The sequence below is a fragment of the Moschus berezovskii genome, chromosome 17 (genome assembly GCF_049115385.1).
Source record: "Moschus berezovskii isolate FMDL1 chromosome 17, NW_MosBer_1.0, whole genome shotgun sequence".
Taxonomy (NCBI): Eukaryota; Metazoa; Chordata; class Mammalia; order Artiodactyla; family Moschidae; genus Moschus; species Moschus berezovskii.
The window spans coordinates 8,465,266-8,487,633 of record NC_142476.1 but is presented as its reverse complement, the minus strand read 5'-3'; the positions used below and the strand labels follow the sequence as shown (position 1 = coordinate 8,487,633).

The 22,368-nt window shown below is 39.5% G+C and overlaps 1 protein-coding gene across 1 annotated transcript in view; it reads left to right on the top strand.

The window, feature by feature from the left end:
- LOC129551716 (complement factor H-like) overlaps positions 1-22,368 on the top strand; it is a 64,847-nt gene that overhangs the window by 592 nt on the left and 41,887 nt on the right. The window contains exons 2-4 of the mRNA XM_088845165.1: positions 14,320-14,493; positions 18,522-18,710; positions 19,144-19,320. Of these exons, the coding sequence (XP_088701291.1) occupies positions 14,320-14,493; positions 18,522-18,710; positions 19,144-19,320 (540 nt within the window). The remainder of the gene's footprint in view (positions 1-14,319; positions 14,494-18,521; positions 18,711-19,143; positions 19,321-22,368) is intronic.

The window sequence follows — 22,368 nt, the reverse complement described above, 5'->3', positions numbered from 1 at the left end:
TCACTGTTAGTTTAAGGCTTTTAAAAATCCAGCTTGGGTACCAGATACATTTTCCTTTTACAAAATGCGTAATACAGTCTTAATTTCTACTGTAATGCCAATATTTAAAATTATTTTCAAAGAGAAATGGAAACATTGACAACCTTGAAAAAAGCTTGGCACTTTTATTTTTAAACTTATAAGTTCTTTTCATTAGTTATCTATTTTTTACACAGAAGCATATACATATCAAGCCCAATCTCCTAATTCATCCCTCTACCCTTGGGCCCCTTGGTATCCATACACCCATTCTCTATGCCTGTATCTCTATTTTTGCTTTGCAAATAAGTTCATCTGAATCATTTGTCTAGATTCCATATGTAAGCAATATTATACAATATTTATTTTTCTCTTTCTGACTTGCCTCACTCTGTATGACAATCTCTAGGTCTATCCATGTCTCTGCAAATTGCACAATCCCATCCTTTTTATGGCTGAGTAATATTTCATTGTATATATGTACCACTTCTTCTGTATCTATTCTTCTGTTAATGGACATTTAGGTTGATTCCATGTCCTGGCTGTTTTGAATAAAATAGATAACTAATGAGAACTTACTGTGTATCACAGGTAGCTCCACTCAGTGCTGTCCGGTGACCTAAATGGGAGTGAAATCCAAAAAAAGGGATATATATTTATGTATGCATATATATATATATGTATATATATATATGTTCATGTAACTGATTAATTTTGATGTACACAGAAGCTAACCCAACAATGTAAAATAACTACATGCCAATAAAAACTAATGAAAAACAAAAAATTAAATTGTATAAATATATTAATATAAGTAATTAAATAGTAAAAACAAAGATTTTACTCCAAAAAAGTAAACTTATAAGTTCTTCATTATGATGTTTTTGTCTTTCATTTTCTTCAGTAATCCAGTTGTCTTCAAGTTCTTTTAAACAAAACCTCTAATGAGTTTTATGATACCTTGTGAAATTCAAGATGTGAATAGAATATGCATCACTCTGCATTATTCATCTCATAATTTGTTGCATGTTATTTTAGTCCATTTGGCAATTTTCTTCATGAAAAAGATTTACAGCACAATAAAGCTCCCTGTCCAGTCCTAAGTGTTACAATTAAAAGCATCTTGGGCCCCAGATCACTTATAAGAAAGGCTGCATCACCATTATTCTTGCTAAGGAGCAGGCAGACATGTTATTTAATTCAGTTTCTCCTGATTCCCAGGTATATGAGTGATGGTTTATTAATCAATTATAGGTAAGGCTACAAGCATATTTTTAAATAAGAGGAGAAGGAGTACACAACGTGAAAGAGAAATGTGAAGCTTTGACAACTCTTCACCAGACATTCCAGTGCAACACTTGTCTTCTCATTAACAACTGAACTCTTTCCAAAAGTGGTCTTAAAGCTAAATGTTTGAATATTTAGGCACAGTTATTTTTCATAGTTTATGGGTGCAATTGTGAAATTTTTAGCATGAAAAACAATTGTAATATTGGATCCAAGCCATTATATCAAACTCACATTATCTAACACCTATTGTAGTAGATGCCTGCGTGCCTGCATGCTAAGTCGCTTCAGTCATGTCTGACTCTTTGCCTCCCCATTGACTGTAGCCCACCGGGCTTCTCAGTCCATGGGATTTTCCAAGCAGGAATACTGGAGTGGGTTGCCATGCCCCGCCCCCCTCCATGGGATCATCCAAATCCAAGGATTGAACCTGCCTGTACTATATCTCCTGCATTGGCAGGCGGGTTCATTCTTTACCACTAGCACCAACTGGGATGGCCATTGTATTAGATATAAAGTCCTAATTAACAAATTTTCTAAAAAACATATTGGCTTAAGACAATACACCTCCATATTCTTAGAATTCCTGTGGCTCAGAATGAGGAAAGAGCTTCGCTGGTTAATTTTGGTTACACTCTGTTTGGGTGACAACTGGGTAATGGCCTGGGCCACTGTCACCTGGACGCTCAGCTGGACAGGAGGCTTTGCTTCCAAGTTAGCTCACTCTCCTGGCTTTGGGGGGAGGCCTCAGCACCTGACCACGTGGGCATCTCTGCAGCTTGCTTGAGAGACAGCTAGATTTCCTCAGTGCCAATGACCCCAGACAGGGAGGAGGAAGCCTCCACACCAGGTATGAGTTTGTCACACTGTCTCATCAGTCATGTGTAATCATGAGAAATGGTCACTAAGTCCTGCACACTCAGTAGTGAGGACTCAAGCTCTAATATTTGGAGAGAGGAATGTGGAAAGCGTTGTGGACTTTCATAAAACCATAAAATATAGAAAAACGTCAGGTCAACTGAACAGAGTATTTTCTGGGGATGCTTCCTTTACTCCTTAACTTCTTTCCTGCCTCTAAAGTAGCAATTATATTTTTTCTAACAGTACGTTGTAAAATTTCAGCATACTTAAACTGGATATATTTTCAGTTCAGGTCAGTCACTCAGTCGTGTCCAACTCTCCTCAATCCCATGAATCACAACACGCCAGGCCTCCCTGTCCATCACCAACTCCCAGAGTTCACTCAAACTCATGTCCACAGAGTTGGTGATGCCATTCAGCCATCTCATTCTCTGTCATCCCCTCCTCCTTCCGCCCCCAACCTTTCCCAGCATCAGAGTCTTTTCCAGTGAGTGAGTCAACTCGTCACATGAGGTAGCCAAAGTATTGCAGTTTCAGCTTTAGCATCAGTCCTTCCAATGAACATCCAGGATTGATCTCCTTTAGAATGGACATATAAACTGGATATATAAGTGAGTACAATTAAGTGTTGTATAAAAACAGTAAGGCCAAGGGATGAGTTCTATGAGTAGAAACATCCAACAGATTTTCCGTTTACTAGAGGCTCTTCATGTAAGTCCTGTGAGAGATACAGACACTTAACAAGAATATCTGTATCATTTATATATATTTTAATCATAAACTAAGGACAAATAATATGGAATGTTGATCTTCATTTCTAACAAACATGTTTAAAAGCTTTATTTTTATTCTTAGTTGATATATTTGAATACTAATTCATTCTCATGTAAATTCTATAAGATTAATTTTAATTTATTATTTTACCCAATTTATGTCGTATTTCTTTCATATTGCTTTTATGATCATAAGGACAATGTATTTTCAATTATTTGGAAAATGGACATACCCCACGTTGTGAAGAAAAATATTTACAGGGTGAAACTGTAAGAGTTTGCTGCTATGAAGGCTACAGTCTTCAAAATAATCAGAACACAATGACCTGCACAGAGGATGGCTGGTCTCCTCCTCCCAGATGCATCCGTGTCAGTGAATAAACTGGACTGAGATCCCAGTGTGTTCAAAATTTTCTAAGACTCAGCTGTATTATCCACTCCATAAGTTTGTATCAAATTTTCATTTTGCCAAAGGACTTATTTAATTTTATTTTTTATAAGTGTCTGTGAGTATACCTACGGACTTCTTGATAAGGATATAACAAAATACATGTACGTATTGATAGACATTGCTCAAGAAAATAGGAAAAGATCCACAAAGAAGAAACCTGTAATAACAGAGTGAGGTCAGAAAGATGGCAGGAATCTCACTGTCTCTCCTGGTATAAACTCAGACTTAGACCATCTTTTGTGGATAATGATGGTATATTTGTGGGGGTCTCCAGGAGCCTAGCAGAGACATGACAGCATGCTGCTAGAGCACAAAGATACAAGATTGGACGTATCACTGAGGGTTAGAGGAGGAGTCTCATTTTGCCCCTGAAGTGGCACTGCTTAATGCCAAGACAGACCCCTCAGCACAGGATTTTACCTGTGAGGAAAATAAGAGTGTGTGAAAAAGGGCGGCGTCCTCATCTTCCAGTGCACTTCTCTTTCCCCTTATTCAGGACACTGGGGTCACCTGCATGGCTGGGAGGTGGGGAGAGGCCAGGAGCACAGCATCCATGTCTAGAATTCTTCAAGGACCATGGGTCCTCCTGACCATGTGGAGACCCCACCAGGGAGCCCCAAATCATTGCAGACACTGTGCTTGTGGTCCTGCTCACCCCTGGTCCCCTCATCTCATCCACATCCCCCTCCCCAGGGCCAGCTCCCTGTGTAGGTCCCCACGGTGTCATCTAGACCTTTACAGATGGCCTGTGGGACATCTAGAAGCCAACCTGTCCCCATGGGTCTGAGAGAAAGCACATGAATGTGAGCATTTGGCATTGCCCCAGGGAAACAGCCAGGAAGCTGTTGGCACAGAGACTGTCTTTGCTGTGTTGATAGAAGCATATGAGCTTCAGAATTCTCTCCTAGGAGGAACTGAGTACATGGGACAGGTGTATCCTTAAAAAAGGTCTGAAAAAGTCTCTAAATCCCTATCAGTGTGACAGTGTACTTCCCTCCCCAAGTCAGTCTGTAAAGACTGGAGGGAGTGACTGCTTCTTTAAATGCAAACACAGCAGTGTGAGAGTTCAAGGGACACAGACATCAAAGGACTAAAACATTAACAGAGAAACACAATAGTTTTTCAGTTACTGACCCCAATTAATGGATATGGACGATTTGTCTGATAAGTAACTCAAAGTAATTGCTTAAGAATTTCATTGAGATAGAAGAAAAGAGTGGAGGAGGAAATGGCAACCCACTCCAGCATTCTTGCCTGGGAAATCCCATGGACAGAGGAGCCTCAAAGAGTCACACAACTGTAGTGACTTAGCATGCAAACATTCATTCCTTTATATTTAGAGTCATTATTGATTGATAAGGATATATGATTTTTTTTACAAGATGTTTTATAGTTTCCTAATTCCTTTCTACCTCTGACTGCTTGCCTTTGTGAATTCATGATTTCTGTCATAGTAGTATGCATTTAATAAACTTTTCTTTAAGTTTGTGAATCTAGTATGCATTCTTGCTTTGTTTATCATGAGATTTACATAAAACACCTTACAGAGAGAGCAGTGTATTTTATGCTGATAATATATGAACATCAACCACATATTAAATCTCCTTCCTTTTACCCTTCTCCATTTTATCTTTTTTGATGTCATGATTTGCCTCTTTTGATGGTGTGTACTTTATTAAAAAATTATCGTAGCTATAGTAATTTTTATATTCTTTCAGTTTAACTCTTAAAGTGTTTAACATTCCATATCAAAGTACTATAGTGTTCTGAATGTGAATGTGCACTTAAATTTATCAGTGTACTGCATATTTTCATGGAATTAAGTAGCATTCTTTTACTTCAGCTTGAATAATTCCTTTTAGTGTTTCAGTAAGGAAGGTCTGTGTGCCTGCTCAGTCACCTCAGTTGTATCTGACTCTTCGAGACCTGTGGGCGGCAGCCCTCCAGCCTCCTCTGTTCACCGGGTTCTCCAGGCAAGAATACTAGAGTGGTTTGCCATGCCCTCCTCAAGAAAGGTCTTCAGTTCAGTTCAGTCGCTCAGTCGTGTCTGACTTTGCGACCCCATGAATCACAACTGTGTTCAATTTCCTCAATATTTGTTGGTCTGTTAAAGTCTTTATATTTTTTATTTTCTGAATGATATTTTCAAATAAAGTATTCTTCTTTGGCTGTTTTCTCTTTCAAAACTTGGGATATATCATCTCACTTTCTCCTGGCCCACTAGGTGTCTGCTGAGACATTTGCTAAGATCCAAATGAAGGCTCCTTAGTAAATTCCAAGGTTTTCGTTTTCTTAGTTTGTTTGTTTTTTCCTCATGCGTCTTGAAGGCTTCTCTATTTTTCTTTGATTTTTGCAACCTTATTATAAATGTGTGTTGTAGAGGATTTTTTAAGTTGATTTGGTTTGGTCACCTGTAAGATTCCTGAACTTAGATATTCAAATATCATCCTTGATTTGGGAAAAGTTAGTCGCACAGTCGTGTCTGACTCATTGCGATCCGGTGGACTGTAGCCCGCCAGGCTCCTCTGTCCATGGAATTCTCCAGGCAAGAGTACTGGAGTGTGTTGCCTTTTGGGAAGTTCTCAGCCATTACTTCTTAAATATGATTTCTGCCTCATCTCCTTTTCTCCTCTTGGAACTTCAATAATTTGCAAAGTGGTTCTGTTGACAATGTAGCATAGATCATGTAGCCTTTCTTTTTTTTTTTCATACTTTTGTTTTAAAATTTTGTTTTGTTTTTAATCTCCCTTGACAGGATAACTTTGATATGTCATCTAGCTCACAGATTCTTCTGTTTTTTTTTTTTTTTTTTTCACTCTGTGGATGATGCTATTTAATGAATTTATTCATTTCATCCTTGGATCCTTCAGCACCAGAGTTTCTGATTTTTTATGATTCTATGTTTTCATTAAACTGCTTGTTTTGTCCATTGCTTGTCGTTCATTTGCTTATTGTTTTTCTGCTTCTGTTCAACTATCTTACTGTAGTTTCTATAGCACAGTGAGTTATTTATTTATTTATTTTAAAAAACAGCAATAAACCTTTATTGAGGTTATTTTTTTTAACAAAATAATTTTAAAAACAAAAACCCCCACATGTAAACAAGAAAGTAAATAAAGTTAGTTTGCATTATTATGTACATCCAAGAATCAAAGCAAGTCCTGTGTTAACATTCCATAATCAAGTAAAATGTTTTGACTCATCAATGTTCAGGGTAACTGTATTTAATGTTATCATAATGGAATCTTATTTTTGAACATTATAAAATGGTTTATGGATTATAAAGTTTAGGTTTTCATTTTTCTCATCAATCCTTATGCCATATGTCCACTAGTCCTAAAATGTATTTATGTTGTCCATATTAGTCCAAAACATCCACTGTCCCAAATTAACCAGGTTATAGCTATTTGATCTCCTCCAGAACACACTGAGTTATTAAAAACAGCTATTTTGAATTCTTCACTGGATAAATCACAGATCTCCAATCTTTGTATGTGAATGCTGAGGATTTTTAAACTTTGTTGGTGTCAAGATACTTTGAGTTGATCTTCCTTGAAGTTTTGTGGTGCTGTTTTCCTAATTAAAGTACCAGGCTCCTTTGGGTGAGAGACAACTTCCTTCAACCCGGCTAGAGATTCCGCAGCTCTCTCAGATCTTCTATAGTGGCACCTGCTGACACTTCTTATCCCGTTTTGTCAGAATTTCTGTGCCTCATGTCTTCTCTAGATACATTAGTGCACCAGAAATGGTACTGACAGCCTGTCCTTTGTTTCCCCCAATGTAGCACTACATCTTAATCTTGTGTTCCTGTACTGGGTCACAGATTTAAGCCAAATTTCTGTGCAAGCTCCCTGGTGATCTGTCAAAGGTTGCTCTTCCGTCTGAGTTAGTTGTAACCACAGGGATCTGGCCACAGGGTGGAAGGGTGTATGAATGAAGCAGACAGAGGTCCTCCTGTGAAAACCCGGACTTTCACAGAAGGACTTAGCTCCATGCATGATGGTTCATGAGCCACTGCGGGCATCACAGTTAAGACAGAGATCTGTCTGCCTTTTACCTCATGCATGCACGAGAAAGCCTTCTCCTGGGTCCATTGGCATATGGAATTTTGGGGGTGGGTGGTTGTTTATTTTATATTTATTTATTTTTAATTGAAGGATAATTGCTTGACAGACTTATGTTCAGATCAGTTCAGTTCACTTCAGTCGCTCAGTCGTGGGTTCTACCAAATATCAACAGGAATCAGCCATAGATTTACCCGTGTCCTCTCCCACATGAACATCCCTCCCAGCTGGCTGCCCATCCCACCCTTCTAGGTTGTTACTGAGCTCTGGTTTGAGTTCCGTGAGTCATACAGCAAATTCCCATTGACTGTCTATTTTACATATCGTAGTGGAGGAGCCTGGTGGGCTGCAGTCCTTGGGGTCGCTGGGGGTCGGACACGACTGGGCGACTTCAATTTCACTTTTCACTTTCACATATTGGAGAGGGAAATGGCAACCCACTCCAGTGTTCTTGCCTGGAGAATCCCAGGGACGGGGGAGCCTGGTGGGCTTCCGTCTATGGGGTCACACAGAGTCGGACATGACTGAAGTGACTTAGCAGCAGCAGCAGCAGCAGTGTAAGTTTCCATGTTAACCCTCTCCATACATCCCACCCTCTACTTCCTCCCTGGCAGCCCTGTCCATAAGTCTGTTCTCAGCATCTGTGTCTGTTCTCAGCATCTGTGTCTCTATTACTGGTGTGCAAATAGGACTATCAGTACAATATTTCTAGATTCCATGTGTGTTATGATATTTGTGTTAGTATATGATATTTGTTTTTCTCTTTCTGACTTGCTTCACCCTGTATTCTAGGCTCTATGTTCATCCACCTCTATAGGACTGATTCAAATGCATTTCTTTTTATGACTGAGTAATATTCCATTGTATATATGCAGCACAGGTTCTTTATCTATTCATTTGTCAATGGACATCTATGTTGCTTCGATCTCCTAGCTGTTGTAAATAGAGCTGCAGTGAATATTGGGGTACATGTGTTTTTCTCAATTATAGTTTCCTCAGAGTATACACCTAGGAATGGGATTGATGGGTCATATAGTGGTTTTATTCCTCATTTTTTAAGGAATCTCCATAGTGGCTATATCTATTTACATTGCCACCAACAGTGCAAGAGGGTTCCCTTTTCTCCACACCCTCTCCAGCATTTATTGTTTGTAGACTTTTTGATGATGGCCATTCTGACTGGTGTGAAGTGCTATCTCATTGTAGTTTTGATTTGTATTTCTCTAATGAGTGATGTTGAGCATCTATCCATGTGTTTATTAGCGATGGTAGGTCTTTGGACAAATGTCTGTTTAGGTCTTTTCCCCACTTTTTGATTGGGTTGTTTGTTTTTCTGGTATTGATTTGTATGAGCTGCTTGAATCTTTTGGAAATTAATCCTTTGTCAGTTGTTTCATTTGATATTATTTTTTCCCATTCTGAGCATTGTCTTTTCACCTTATTCATAGTCTCCTTTGCTGTGGAGAGGCTTTTAAGTTTAATTATGTCCTACTTGATTATCTTTGCTTTTGCTTCAACTACTCTAGAAGGTGGGTCATAGAGGATCTTGCTGTGAGTTATGACATAGGGTATTCTGCCTGTGTTTTCCATCCATTTTGAGTTAATCTTTGTGTATGATGTTAGAAAGTATTCTAATTTCATTCTTCTCCATGTAACTGTGAAGTTTTCTCCACAGCACTTATAGAAGAGACTATCTTTGGCACATTTTATATTCTTGCCTCCTTTTCAAACATAAGCTATCCATAGGTGTGTGTGTTTATCTCTGGGCTTTCTATCTTGTTCCATTGGTCTATATTTCTGTTTTTGTGCCAGTACCATAAGGGTTGGATGATTCTAGCTTTATAGTCAGTCTGAAGTCAGCAAGTTTGATTCCTCTAGCTTTATTTTTCTTTCTCAAGATTGCATTGGCTCTTCAGGGTCTTTTGTGTTTCCCTATGAATTGTGGGGCTTTTTGTTCTAGTTCTGTGAAAATCGCCATTGGTAATTTGACACAGATTGCACTGAATCTGTATATTATATTGGGTAGTATAGTCATTTTCACAATGTTGATTCTTCCAACCCAGGAACATGGACTATCTCTCCATACGATTATGTTGTCTTTGATTTCTTTCCTCAGTGTCATATACTTTTGTGTATACAGCTCTTATGTCTCCTCAGGTAGTTTTTTTCTAGGCATTTTATTCTTTTTGTTGTGATGGTAAATGGGATTGATAACAATATCTCTTTCTGATGTTTCATTGTTAGTACTTAGGAGTACAAGGGATTTCTGTGTATTCATTTTGTATCCTGCCACTTTGCTAAATTCACTGATTATCTCTAGTAATTTTCTGAGAATATCTTTAGGGTTTTCTATGTGTAGTATCGTCTGTCTGCAAACAATAAGAGTTTTGCTTCTTCTTTTCCAATCTGGATTCTTTTTATTTCTTTTTGTTCTCTGATTGCTATAGCTAGGGCTTCCAACCAATGCTGACTAATAGTGGTGAGAGTGGGCACCCTTGTTTATTCCTGATCTTAGAGGGAATGCTTTCAGTTTTTCACCATTGAGAATAATGTTTGCTCTGGGTTTCTCAAATATGGCCTTTATTATGTTGAGGTAGGTTCCTGCTTTGCTCATTTTTTGAAGAGTATTTATCATAAATGGGTGTTGAATTTTTTCAAAAGCTTTTTCTGCATTTATTGAGATTACCATATGGATTTATATTGCAATTTGTTAATATGGTATATCACATAGATGGGTTTGTGTGTACTGAGGAATGTTTGCATCCCAACTTGATCATGGTGTACTATCTTTTTAATATGTTTTTGAATTCTGTTTGCTAGCGTTTTCTTGAGGATTTTTCCATCTATTTTCATTAGCCATACTGGCATATAATTATTGTCTGTGTGTGTTTTCTTTGTCTGGTTTTGGTGTAAGAGTGACAATGGCCTTGTAGAATGAGTTTGGAATTGTTCCTTCCTCTGCGGTTGTTTGAAAAGTTTTATAAGAATCGGCATTAACTCTTCTCTAAATTTTTGATAGAACTCACCTGTGAAGCCATCTGGTCCTGTGCTTTAATTTTTTGGAGTTTTTTGATCATTTTGATTTCAGTGAATGTAATTGGCTGGTTCAAAATTTCTATTTCTTCCTAGTTCAGCCTTGGAAGATTAAACCTTTCTAAGAATATACTCATTTCTTTCAGGTTGTCCATTTTATTGGCATATCCGTTCCGTTCAGTCACTCAGTCGTGTCCGACTCTTTGTGATACCATGAATCACAGCACGCCAGGCCTCCCTGTCCATCACCAACTCCCGGTGTTCACTCAAACTCATGTCCATCGAGTCGGGGATACCATCCAGCCATCTCATTCTCTGTCGTCCCCTTTTCCTCCTGCCCCCAACCTTTCCCAGCATCAGAGTCTTTTCCAGTGAGTCAACTCGTCACATGAGGTGGCCAAAGTATTGGAGTTTCAGCTTTAGCATCAGTCCTTCCAATGAACACCCAGAACTGATCTCCTTTAGAATGGACTGGTTGGATCTCCTTGCAATACAAGGGACTCTCAAGAGTCTTTTCCAGCATCACAGTTCAAAAGCATCAATTCTTCAGCGATCAGCGTTCTTCACAGTCCAACTCTCACATCCATACATGACCAATGGAAAAACCATAGCCTTGACTAGACGGACCTTGGTTGGCAAAGTAATGTCTGTGCTTTTTAATATGCTATCTAGGTTGGTCATAAACTTCCTTCCAAGGAGTAAGCCTCTTTTAATTTCCTGGCTGCAATCAGCATCTGCAGTGATTTTGGAGCCCCCCAAAATAAAGTCGGCCACTGTTTCCACTGTTTCCCCATCTATTTTCCATGAAGTGATAGGACCAGATGCCATGATCTTTGTTTTCTGAATGCTGAGCTTCAAGCCAACCTTTTCACTCTCCTCTTTCACTTTCATCAAGAGGCTTTTGAGTTCCTCTTCACTTTCTGCCATAAGGGTGGTGTCATCTGCATATCTGAGGTTATTGATATTTCTCCCGGCAATCTTGACTCCAGCTTGTGCTTCTTCCAGCCCAGCGTTCCTCATGAAGTACTCTGCATATAAGTTAAACAAGCAGGGTGACAATATACAACCTTGACGTACTCCTTTTCCTATTTGGAACCAGCCTGTTGTTCCATGTCCAGTTCTAACTGTTGCTTCCTGACCTGCATTCAAGTTTCTCAAGAAGCAGGTCAGGTGGTCTGGTATTCCCATCTCTTTCAGAATGTTCCACAGTTTATTGTGATCCACACAGTCAAAGGTTTTGGCATAGTCAATGAAGCAGAAATAGATGTTTTTCTGGAACTCTCTTGCTTTCTCCATGATCCAACGGATGTTGGCAATTTGATCTCTGGTGCCTCTGACATTTCTAAAACCAGCTTGAATATCTGGAAGTTCACGGTTCATATATTGCTGAAACCTGGCTTGGAGAATTTTGAGCATGACTTTACTAGCGTGTGAGATGAGTGCAATTGTGAGGTAGTTTGAGCATTCTTTGGCATTGTCTTTCTTTGGGATTGGAATGAAGACTGACCTTTTCCAGTCCTGTGGCCACTGCTGAGTTTTCCAAATTTGCTGGCATATTGAGTGCAGCACTTTCACAGCATCATCTTTCAGGATTTGAAATATCTCAACTGGAATTCCATCACCGCCACTAGCTTTGTTCGTAGTGATGCTTTCTAATGCCCACTTGACTTCACATTCTAAGATATCTGGCTCTAGGTGAGTGATCACACCATCGTGATTATCTTGGTCGTGATCTTTTTTGTACAGTTCTTCTGTGTATTCTTGCCACCTCTTCTTAATGTCTTCTGCTTCTGTTAGGTCCATACCATTTCTGTCCTTTATCGAGTCCATCTTTGCATGAAATATTCCCTTGGCATCTCTGATTTTCTTGAAAAGGTCTCTTGTCTTTCCTATTCTGTTGTTTTCCTCTATTTCTTTCAATTGATCACTGAGGAAGGCTTTCTTATCTCTCCTTGCTCTTCTTTGGAACTCTGCATTCAGATGTTTATATCTTTCCTTTTCTCCTTTGCTTTTCGCTTCTCTTCTTTTCACAGCTATTTGTAACACCTCCTTAGACAGCCATTTTGCTTTTTTGCATTTCTTTTCCATGGTGATGATACTGGCCCCTTTCTCCTGTACAATGTCACGAACCTCCATCCATAGTTCATCAGGCACTCTATCTATCAGATCAATGTCACGAACCTTAGTCCATAGTTCATCAGGCACTCTATCAATCAGATCTAGTCCCTTAAATCTATTTCTCACTTCCACTGTATAATCATAAGGGATTTGATTTAGGTCATATCTGAATAATCTAGTGGTTTTCCCTACTTTCTTCAATTTAAGTCTGAATTTGGCAATAATGAGCTCATGGTCTGAGCCACAGTCAGCTCCTGGTCTTGTTTTTGCTAATTGTATATAGCTTCTCCATCTTTGGCTGCAAAGAATATAATCAACCTGATTTCAGTGTTGACAATCTGTACAGTCCATGTGTAGAGTCTTCTCTTGTGTTGTTGGAAGAGGGTGTTTGCTATGACCAGTGCGTTTTCTTGGCAAAACTCGATTAGCCTTTGCCCTGCTTCATTCGATGCTCCAAGGCCAAATTTGCCTGTTACTCCAGGTGTTTCTTGACTTCCTACTTTTGCATTCCAGTCCCCTAAAATGAAAAGGATGTCTTTTTTGGGTGTTAGTTCTAAAAGTTCTACCTTTCAACTTCAGCTTCTTCAGCATTACTGTTTGGGGCATAGGCTTGGATTACTTTAATATTGAATGGTTTGCTTGGAAATGAACAGAGATTATTCTGTCATTTTTGAGATTGCATCCAAGTACTGCATTTCGGACTCTTCAACATTAATTTCATTGCCCTATGCAACCCCTCTATTTAAGTCTACTTCAAAAAGACAGGGTGTGCTATTGCAACAAGTGTCTGGAGGGAGGAGTATATTTGCCAGTAGTACTTGTGAGAAATACAGAAGCGGAGAAACTTGCAGAAAGTAGAAAGAATAGCTGAATTGATACTGAAGGAGGAAACAGACAGAACGGGCTCCATCTTGAAAACAGGACTCCATCTTGGGCTGGACTGTAGACTTTGAGCTCTATGCCCAGTATCTATGGAAATGACATACCAACTGGAAAACCAGACCCCCTGATGGAAGAGCTCCAGGACTCATACCTAGACTCTCCATTGCCTAAAGAATGCCCTAATTATCTGTGTAACCAAATAGAATAATAAATTCTATTATGCTTATTAGGGTGTGACCACAGGCCTGTTGATAATTGCCCACTGTTAACTATCTACACTTAAGTTATATGAATCACGGGTTAACTTTGATTGTATCTTTCTTTTCCTTTGTTCAGACTAGTTTCAAGGAATTTGGGGAGGTGGGTTTGGGCACGTACACTTAGGGTATATAAGGTTTTCACTAATGCTGGTTGGGGTCCTTGGCTAAGAGGAGACTCTGCCTTGGGCCCGCTGGTGTAATAAACTGCACTTCACTATCTGCATCGTCCTTCTGAGTGAGTTTGTTTCCCAGAACAGGTGGCTACAACAATACATCATGAATTGTTTTCCAGATGTGAAATATCATGAAGTGTGTGTTGACTGTGGAGAAAGAGGGTTCAAGTGTAGCGAGGGTACAGATACATCAGATGAGAAATACAGTGAAGGGAAATGTAAGTGATACAGCAGGAGGACATGAGGCTGTGCTCATTTTACTGACTTGTGCTGTAGACTGAACTGAACTGAACTGAACTGAAGAACAAATTAATAACATCCACTTTTATATTTTATATATAATTGATTATTTTAAGGGATGTGATTTATATATTGTCAACATACCTTTGTTCTTTTCAGAAATAATATGTGATCCTCCTCATATTCCAAACGGTGTGTACAGACCTGAATTAAGCAAATACAGAGGTCAAGATACAGTCACTTATGAGTGTAAAAAGGGTTTTATTCCTGAGATCCATGGAACTGTTGCAACATGTACCAGAGATGGCTGGGCACCTGCTCCAAGATGTACCTGTACGTTCCATTCATATCTTGACTGCCTTCTTAATTGTGAAATTTCTTTCTCTTTAACACACAACAATGGGGCACCATGCCCTACACAGTAGGGCAAATCCAAGTATCTGCCCCACTGTGTATGCTAATTAGGGGTATTTAGAGGCATTATTTGCTTCTTGAAGTAGACAATTCTAGTGAGGAATAAAGACATTTTGCAAACTAAAAACTCTTTACTTTTTTGCCACTCAAATTTACAATGTGGCTGTGTTTTTGAATATATAAATCTCTAACAACCTACTGCACTGTTCTTGACTGGAGCTTCCCATGGACAGAGAAGCTTGGCAGAATATAGTCCACAGGTGGTCACAAAGAACTAGACACTACTGAAGTGACTTAGCATGCAAAATAATTGTAATACTGGATCTAAGTTATTAAGTAAAAACAACATCACATAGCACCTATTGTATTAGATGCCTGCGTGCATGCAAGATAAGTTGCTCAGTCATGTCTGACTCTTTGCCACCCTATGGACTGTAGCCCACCAGGCGTCCCTGTCCATGAGATTTTCCAGGGAAGAATGCTGGAGTGCCCTCTTCCTGGTGTTCTTCTCAGCCCAGAGATTGAAACCTGCATGTACTATGTCTCCTGCATTGGCAGGCAGCTTCCTTACCACTTGTGCCCACTGGGAAGCCATTGTATTTGATGCATAGTCCTAATTTCCCAGAAAACGTATTGGCTTAGGACAGCACCCCTCCATATTCTTAGAGCTCCTGTGGGTCAGGAATGAGGAAGGGGCTTCATTGTCTGGTTCTGAATCACTATGCATGGGTAGCAGTCAGGGTATTGACCTGGGCCACTGTCACCTGGAGGCTCAGCTGGGCTGGAGGCTTTGCTTCCAAGTTGGCTCACTCTCCTGGCTTTGCGGGGAGGCCCTCAGTAGCTGACCAGCTGGGCATCTCTGCAGGTCACTTGAGAGACAGATAGATTTCCTCAGGGCCAGTGACCCCAGAGAGGGAGGAGGCAAGCCTCCACACCAGGTATGACTTGGTCACACACTGTCATGTCAGTCATGTGTATTCTTTAGAAATGGTCACTAAGTCCTGCACACTCAGTGGTGAGGACTTAGGTTCTAATGTTTGAAGAGAAGAGTGTGGAAGGCATTGTGGACTTTACTAAAACCATCACATATAGAAAAACGTCAGGTCAATTGAACAGAGTATTTTCTGGGGATGCTTCCTTTACTCCTCAACTTCCACTAAGTTGCCTCTAAACAATCCTCTTATTTCTAACAGTACACTGTAAAATTTCAGCATACTTAAGCCGGTTATTCCATGAAAGAAAACTGTAATGATAGAAAACAGTTCGATGACCTTAGTGATAATTCCAAGCATGCATTTAAAATGAATTTTCAAAGCATAAGTTCCATTAAAATGAAGGTATTAACAGTATGAAACAGATTTTAATCTGCATAAGAATCTTAAGAAAAATATTTAATTTTGTTTAAGATGGGTTTATGAAAATGGTGCTGTGTGCTTAGTCGCTCAATCGTGTACAACTCTTTGTGATCCTTTGGACTATAGCCTACCAGGATCCTCTGCCTGTGGAATTCTCCAGGCAAGAATACTGCAGTGGGTTGCCACTTCCTTCTCCAGGGGAATCTTTCTGACCCACAGATGAAACCTACATCTCCTGTGTCTCCTGCATTGCAGGTAGATTCTTCACCACTGAGCAATAGGGAAGCCCTTTGAAACTGGTAGATCAACCCAATTCTAGTTATATCACAACACGGTTATCCCACAAGGGACCTTGTGAAGTTCTTGTGGACAACATGAAGAAACTATTTAAATAGTTTATCAATATTCATAATTTCATTAAATAAGCTGATTATCAGATTCAGGACTTTGTTGTCAGGCCTGTTCCTTTCCTCTTTTGTATCATCAGCTAATTTAATGGTGCAAAGGAGATGCATCTGGAATGATACAGAGGTGCTGAAAGTGAACCTATATTAGGACAGATTCATCACTCAAAATGACTCCCATGTGTGAGGTTGGACCTAATAACATGAAATTTAGAAGTTAAATTTAAAAATTATAAGATCCTGGGCCTGGATCTTTGGAGTAAGTTGCAGAGGTACAGAAAGACTAGAAACACTTTAAAACTTAGTGGATTTTTTTCATCAATTTTGAGATCAATCTGAGCCAACATTATGATGGACAGCCAAGCCTGCTCATGAGACATGAACCTGTGTTGGTAGGAGTGTAAGAGAAGAACGAGGCTGAGTCCTGATGAAGTCAATGCCATTCCAACTATAGTGGACTCTTATATGTGCTTCAATAAATGATCTGGTTAGAGAGACAAAGACAGATTCACATTTGCCCAAATGAAAGAGAAGACGAGGAAAATGCCTCAGGACAGTGATAGTAATGATGCTTACTTTTAATTATGCCTTCTTTGTGTACCTAAGTAAGTCTCAGCGGATTATTTTACTGTATTCATATTCTATGATGCATCAAAATGATAAACGTACTAGTTCTGAAATCAGATCTTCAGAACTCAGATCTCTCCTCTACAATATAATGACAAAGTTAATTGAGTTCTTTTCACTTCGTTCTTGCAAATACAAAGACTCAAACTTGCCCAACATAGAATTATTGAAAGATACACATATCTTAACATATATGATGAAATTTGTAAAATTCAAGGATGAAGAGAAAATATTCTAATCTCCAAAAAGTAGTGGAAAGAAACCTAGACTCTTACTTAAGAGGAATCAAACTATGTAAGCATTTCAAACTTAAAAATGTAGACAACCTTCAAAAATGTGGGGAAATCTATCAGTCGTGGGAGATGCAGACTATAGGCCATGAGAGGGTATAACTGACAAGTCTTTGTTAAAGAAATGGATTAAGATATGCAAAGACTCAAATTTTATAATTCACATAGCAAGCATATACATGAAAATTACTCAATATATGCTAATAACAATAAAATGTAATTACGTTATACCTCATTTAAAATCTTTGTAAGAAATACTGAAAAATACATCATTCTCCAATTAAAATTAGACCATAGTGACAAGGGTTTCCCTTCATCTTAACCATTTGGATATTAAGAATTATTCATTATCCATTTCTCTGATTAGACAAGCAAGGGAAAAGATATCTTAATGTCTAGTTTGATGGATAAATAAGAATGTTACTCTGTGTGATTTGATCATTGAAAAATTGTTGTGGTTCTCTATATATATCACATATTTCCAATAAACAGAAAAGTAAACTAATGAATGATAATTGTAAAAATTCTGTTTTCTTCCTACATTGATTTGGTCTGAGAATACATGTCAGGATTCTGGTTTCTGATGAGAATGGAAAAGAAAGAAAAAGAAAGCAGATGAGCCACAAGATAAAATCTGTACTTTCATCTCTTGATTAAGATGCTAATTTAGTCAACCAAGGCTGGGACTTCTGTACTTAAGGAGAATTCATTTAATAGTCTGTATAGTTTCCTACCAAGCGAATCCACATACAAATTTTACATAATATGACCCACAAGACATAATTTGATCTTCATTGGCAAGAACTTCCTTACATACTTCAATCATCTGAATTTTCTATAACTTTTCTTTTCCTAGAAACCATAATGCAATGCGGAGAAGGTAATGGCACCCCACTCCAGTACTCTTGCCTGGAAAAGCCCATGGATGGAGGAGCCTGGTAGGCTGCAATCCATGGGGTCGCTAAGAGTCGGACACGACTGAGCGACTTCACTTTCACTTTTCACTTTCATGCATTGGAGAAGGAAATGGCAACCCACTCCAGTGTTCTTGCTTGGAGAATCCCAGGGACGGGGGAGTCTGGTGGGCTGCCCTCTATGGGGTCGCAGAGAGTCGTACACGACTGAAGCGACATAGCAGCAACAGCAGCAGCAGCAGCAGCATAATGCAGAGTGTAATGAACTGAACAAGAATATAATTTGTAGATGAAACATTAATTCTAATTTGATTGTATAATGAGGTAAAACATTATTTCTACTTTTTTTATTCCAAGGGAAACCTTGTAATTATCCAGTAATAAAACATGGATGGCTATATTATTCATACAGAGGATACTTTCCAGCACGTGTGAATCAACAGTTTGTCTATTACTGTGATCAGAATTTTGTGCCTCCTTCACAACGTTCCTGGGATCACCTGACTTGCACAGCAGAAGGATGGTCTCCAGAAGAACCATGCCTCAGTAAGTAACTCTTTAAGTTTATATGCATAATCTTTGAAAGAGTGAAGAGACAAAAGTATGTAAATGAGCACAATTAAGTATTGTGTAACAATAGTAAGGCAAAGGGATGAGTTCTATGAGTAAAAATTCCAATAGACCTTCCCTTTTCTAGAGGCTCTTCATGTAAATCCTGTGAGAGATGCAGAGGCATTATAAGAATATCTGCATCATTTATACATATTTTAATCATAAAACTAAAGACAAAAAATATGGAACGCTATATTTTTCATTTTTCACAATGGTAGTACCTTGTGGTAGTACCTTCCATTTTTATTGTTACATGTTATATATGAGTACTAATGCATTTCATGTAAATTATATAAGGTTAATCTTTAATGTACTATTTTCCCAAATTTATGTTGTATTTCTTTCATATTAATTTTATGATCCTAAGGACAATGTATCTTCAATTATTTGGAAAATGGACATACCCCACGTCGTGAAGAAAAATATTTACAGGGTGAAACTGTAAGAGTTCGCTGCTATGAAGGCTACAGTCTTCAAAATAATCAGAATACACTGACCTGCACAGAGAATGGCTGGTCTCCTCCTCCCAGATGCATCCGTGTCAGTGAGTAAACTGGGCTGAGATCCCAGTGTGTTCATAATTTTCTAAGACTCAGCTGTATTATCCACTGCAAAATGTTTATATCAACCTCTTGTTTTGCCAAAGGACTTATTTAATTTTATTGTTTACAAGTGTCTATGAGTGTACAAATAGACTTTTTAATAAGTATATAACAAAATACATGTACCTATTGATAGACATTAATCAAGAAAATAGGAAAAGATCCACAAAGAAGAAACCTGTAATAACAGAGTGAGGTCAGAAAGATGGCAGGAGTCTCACTGTCTCTCCTGATATAAACGAGGCCTTTGACAATTATTTGTGGATAAAGATGGTATCTTTGTGGGGGTCCAGGAGCCTAGCAGAGACACGACAGCATGCTGCTAGAGCACAAAGATTCAAGACAGGACACATCAATGAGGGTTAGAGCAGTAGTCTCATTTTGCCCCTGAAGTGGCTCCGCTTAGTGCCAAGACAGACCCCTCAGCACAGGAATTTACCTGTGGGGAAAATAAGAGCATGTGAGCAAGGGCGGTGTCCTCATCTTCCAGCGCACTTCTCTCTCCCCTTATCCAGGACACTGGTGTCATCTGCATGGTTGGGGGTGGGGAGAGGACAGGAGTACAGCATCCATGGCTAAGAGTCTTCAAGGTACATGGGTCCTCCTGACCACGTGGAGACCCTACCAGTTCTGTTCAGTCGCTCAGTCATGTCTGACTCTTTGCGACCCCATGAATTACAGCACGCCAGGCCTCCCTGTCCATCATCAACTCCCGGAGTTCACTCAAACTCATGTCCACAGAGTCAGTGATGTCATCCAGCCATCTCATTCTGTCATCCCCATCTCTTCCCGCCCCTAATCCCTCCCAGCATCAGAGTCTTTTCCAGTGAGTCAACTCGTCGCATGAGGTGGCCAAAGTATTGGAGTTTCAGCTTCAGCATCAGTCCTTCCAATGAGCACCCAGGATTGATCTCCTCTAGAATGGCCTGGTTGGATCTCCTTGTGGTACAAGGGACTCTCAAGAGTCTTCTCCAACACCACAGTTCAAAAGCATCAATTCTTCGGTGGTCAGCTTTCTTCACAGTCCAACTCTCACATCCAACATGACCGCTGGAAAAGCCATAACCTTGACTAGACGGACCTTGGTTGGCAAAGTATTGTCTTTGCTTTTTAATATTCTGTCTAGGTTGGTCATAGCTTTCCTTCCAAGGAGTAAGCGTCTTTTATTCATGGCCACAATCAGCATCCACAGTTATTTTGGAACCCCAAAAAATAAAGTCTGTCACTGTTTCCACTGTTTCCCCATCTATTTCCCATGAAGTGATGGGACCAGATGCAATGATCTTCGTTTTTTGAATGTTGAGCTTCAAGCCAACCTTTTCACTCTCCTCTTTCACTTTCATCAAGAGGCTTTCTAGTTCCTGTTCACTTTCTGCCATGAGGGTGGTGTCATCTGCATATCTGAGGTTATTGATATTTCTCCCGGCAATCTTGATTCCAGCTTGTGCTTCTTCCAGCCCAGTGTTCCTCATGAAGTACTCTGCATATAAGTTAAATAAGCAGGGTGACGATATACAACCTTGACGTACTCCTTTTCCTATTTGGAACCAGTCTGTTGTTCCATGTCCAGTTCTAACTGTTGCTTCCTGACCTGCATTCAGGTTTCTCAAGAAGCAGATCAGGTGGTCTGGTATTCCCATCTCTTTCAGAATGTTCCACAGTTTATTGTGATCCACATGGTCAAAGCTTTGGCATAGTCAATGAAGAAGAAATAGATGTTTTTCTGGAACTCTCTTGCTTTTTCCATGATCCAGCGGATGTTGGCAATTTGATCTCTGGTGCCTCTGCCTTCTCTAAAACCAGCTTGAACATCTGGAAGTTCACAGTTCACATATTGCTGAAGCCTGGCTTGGAGAATTTTGAGCATGACTTTACTAGCGTATGAGAAGAGTGCAATTGTGAGGCAGTTTGAGCTTTCTTTGACATTGCTTTTCTTTTGGATTGGAATGAAGGCTGACCTTTTCCAGTCCTGTGGCCACTGCTGAGTTTTCCAAATTTGCTGGCATATTGAGTGCAGCACTTTCACAGCATCATCTTTCAGGATTTGAAAGAGCTCAATTGGAATTCCATCATCTAGACTAACTTTGTTCATAGTGATGCTTTCTAAGGCCCACTTGACTTCAAATTCCAAGATGTCTGGCTCTAGGTGAGTGATCACGCCATCGTGATTATCTTGGTCTAGATGATCTTTTTTGTACAGTTCTTCTGTGTATTCTTGCCATCTCTTCTTAATATCTTCTGCTTCTGTTAGATACATACCATTTCTGTCCTTTATCGAGCCCATCTTTGCATGAAATGTTCCCTTAGTATCTCTAATTTTCTTGAAGAGATCTCTTGTTTTTCCTATTCTGTTGTTTTCCTCCTTTTCTTTGCATTGATCGCTGAGGAAGGCTCTCTTATCTCTCCTTGCTATTCTTTGGAACATCTGCAGGGAGCCCTAACCATTGCAGACATTGTGCTTGTGGTCCTGTGCACCCTTGGGCCCCTCATCTCATCCACATCCCCCTCCCCAGGGCCAGCTCCCTGTGTAGGTCCCCACGGTGTCATCTAGACCTTTACAGATGGCCTGTGGGACATCTAGAAGCCAACCTGTCACCGTGGGTCTGTGAGAAAGCACATGAATGTGAGCATTTGGCATTGCCCCAGGGATGCAGCCAGGAAACTGTTGGCACACAGACTGTCTTTGCTGTGCTGATGGAAGCATACGAGCTTCAAAATTGTCTCCTAGGAGGAACTGAGTACATGGGACAGGTGTATCCTTAAAAAAGGTCTGAAAAAGTCTCAAAATCCCTATCAGTGTGACAGTGTACTTCCTTCCCCAGGTCAGTCCCCAGTAAAGACTGGAGGGAGTGATTGCTTCTTTAAATGCAAACACAGCAATCTGAGACTTCAAGGGACACAGACATCAAAGGACTAAAATATTAACAGAGAAACACAATAGTTTTTCAATTACTGACCCCAAATAACGGATATGGACGATCTGTCTGACA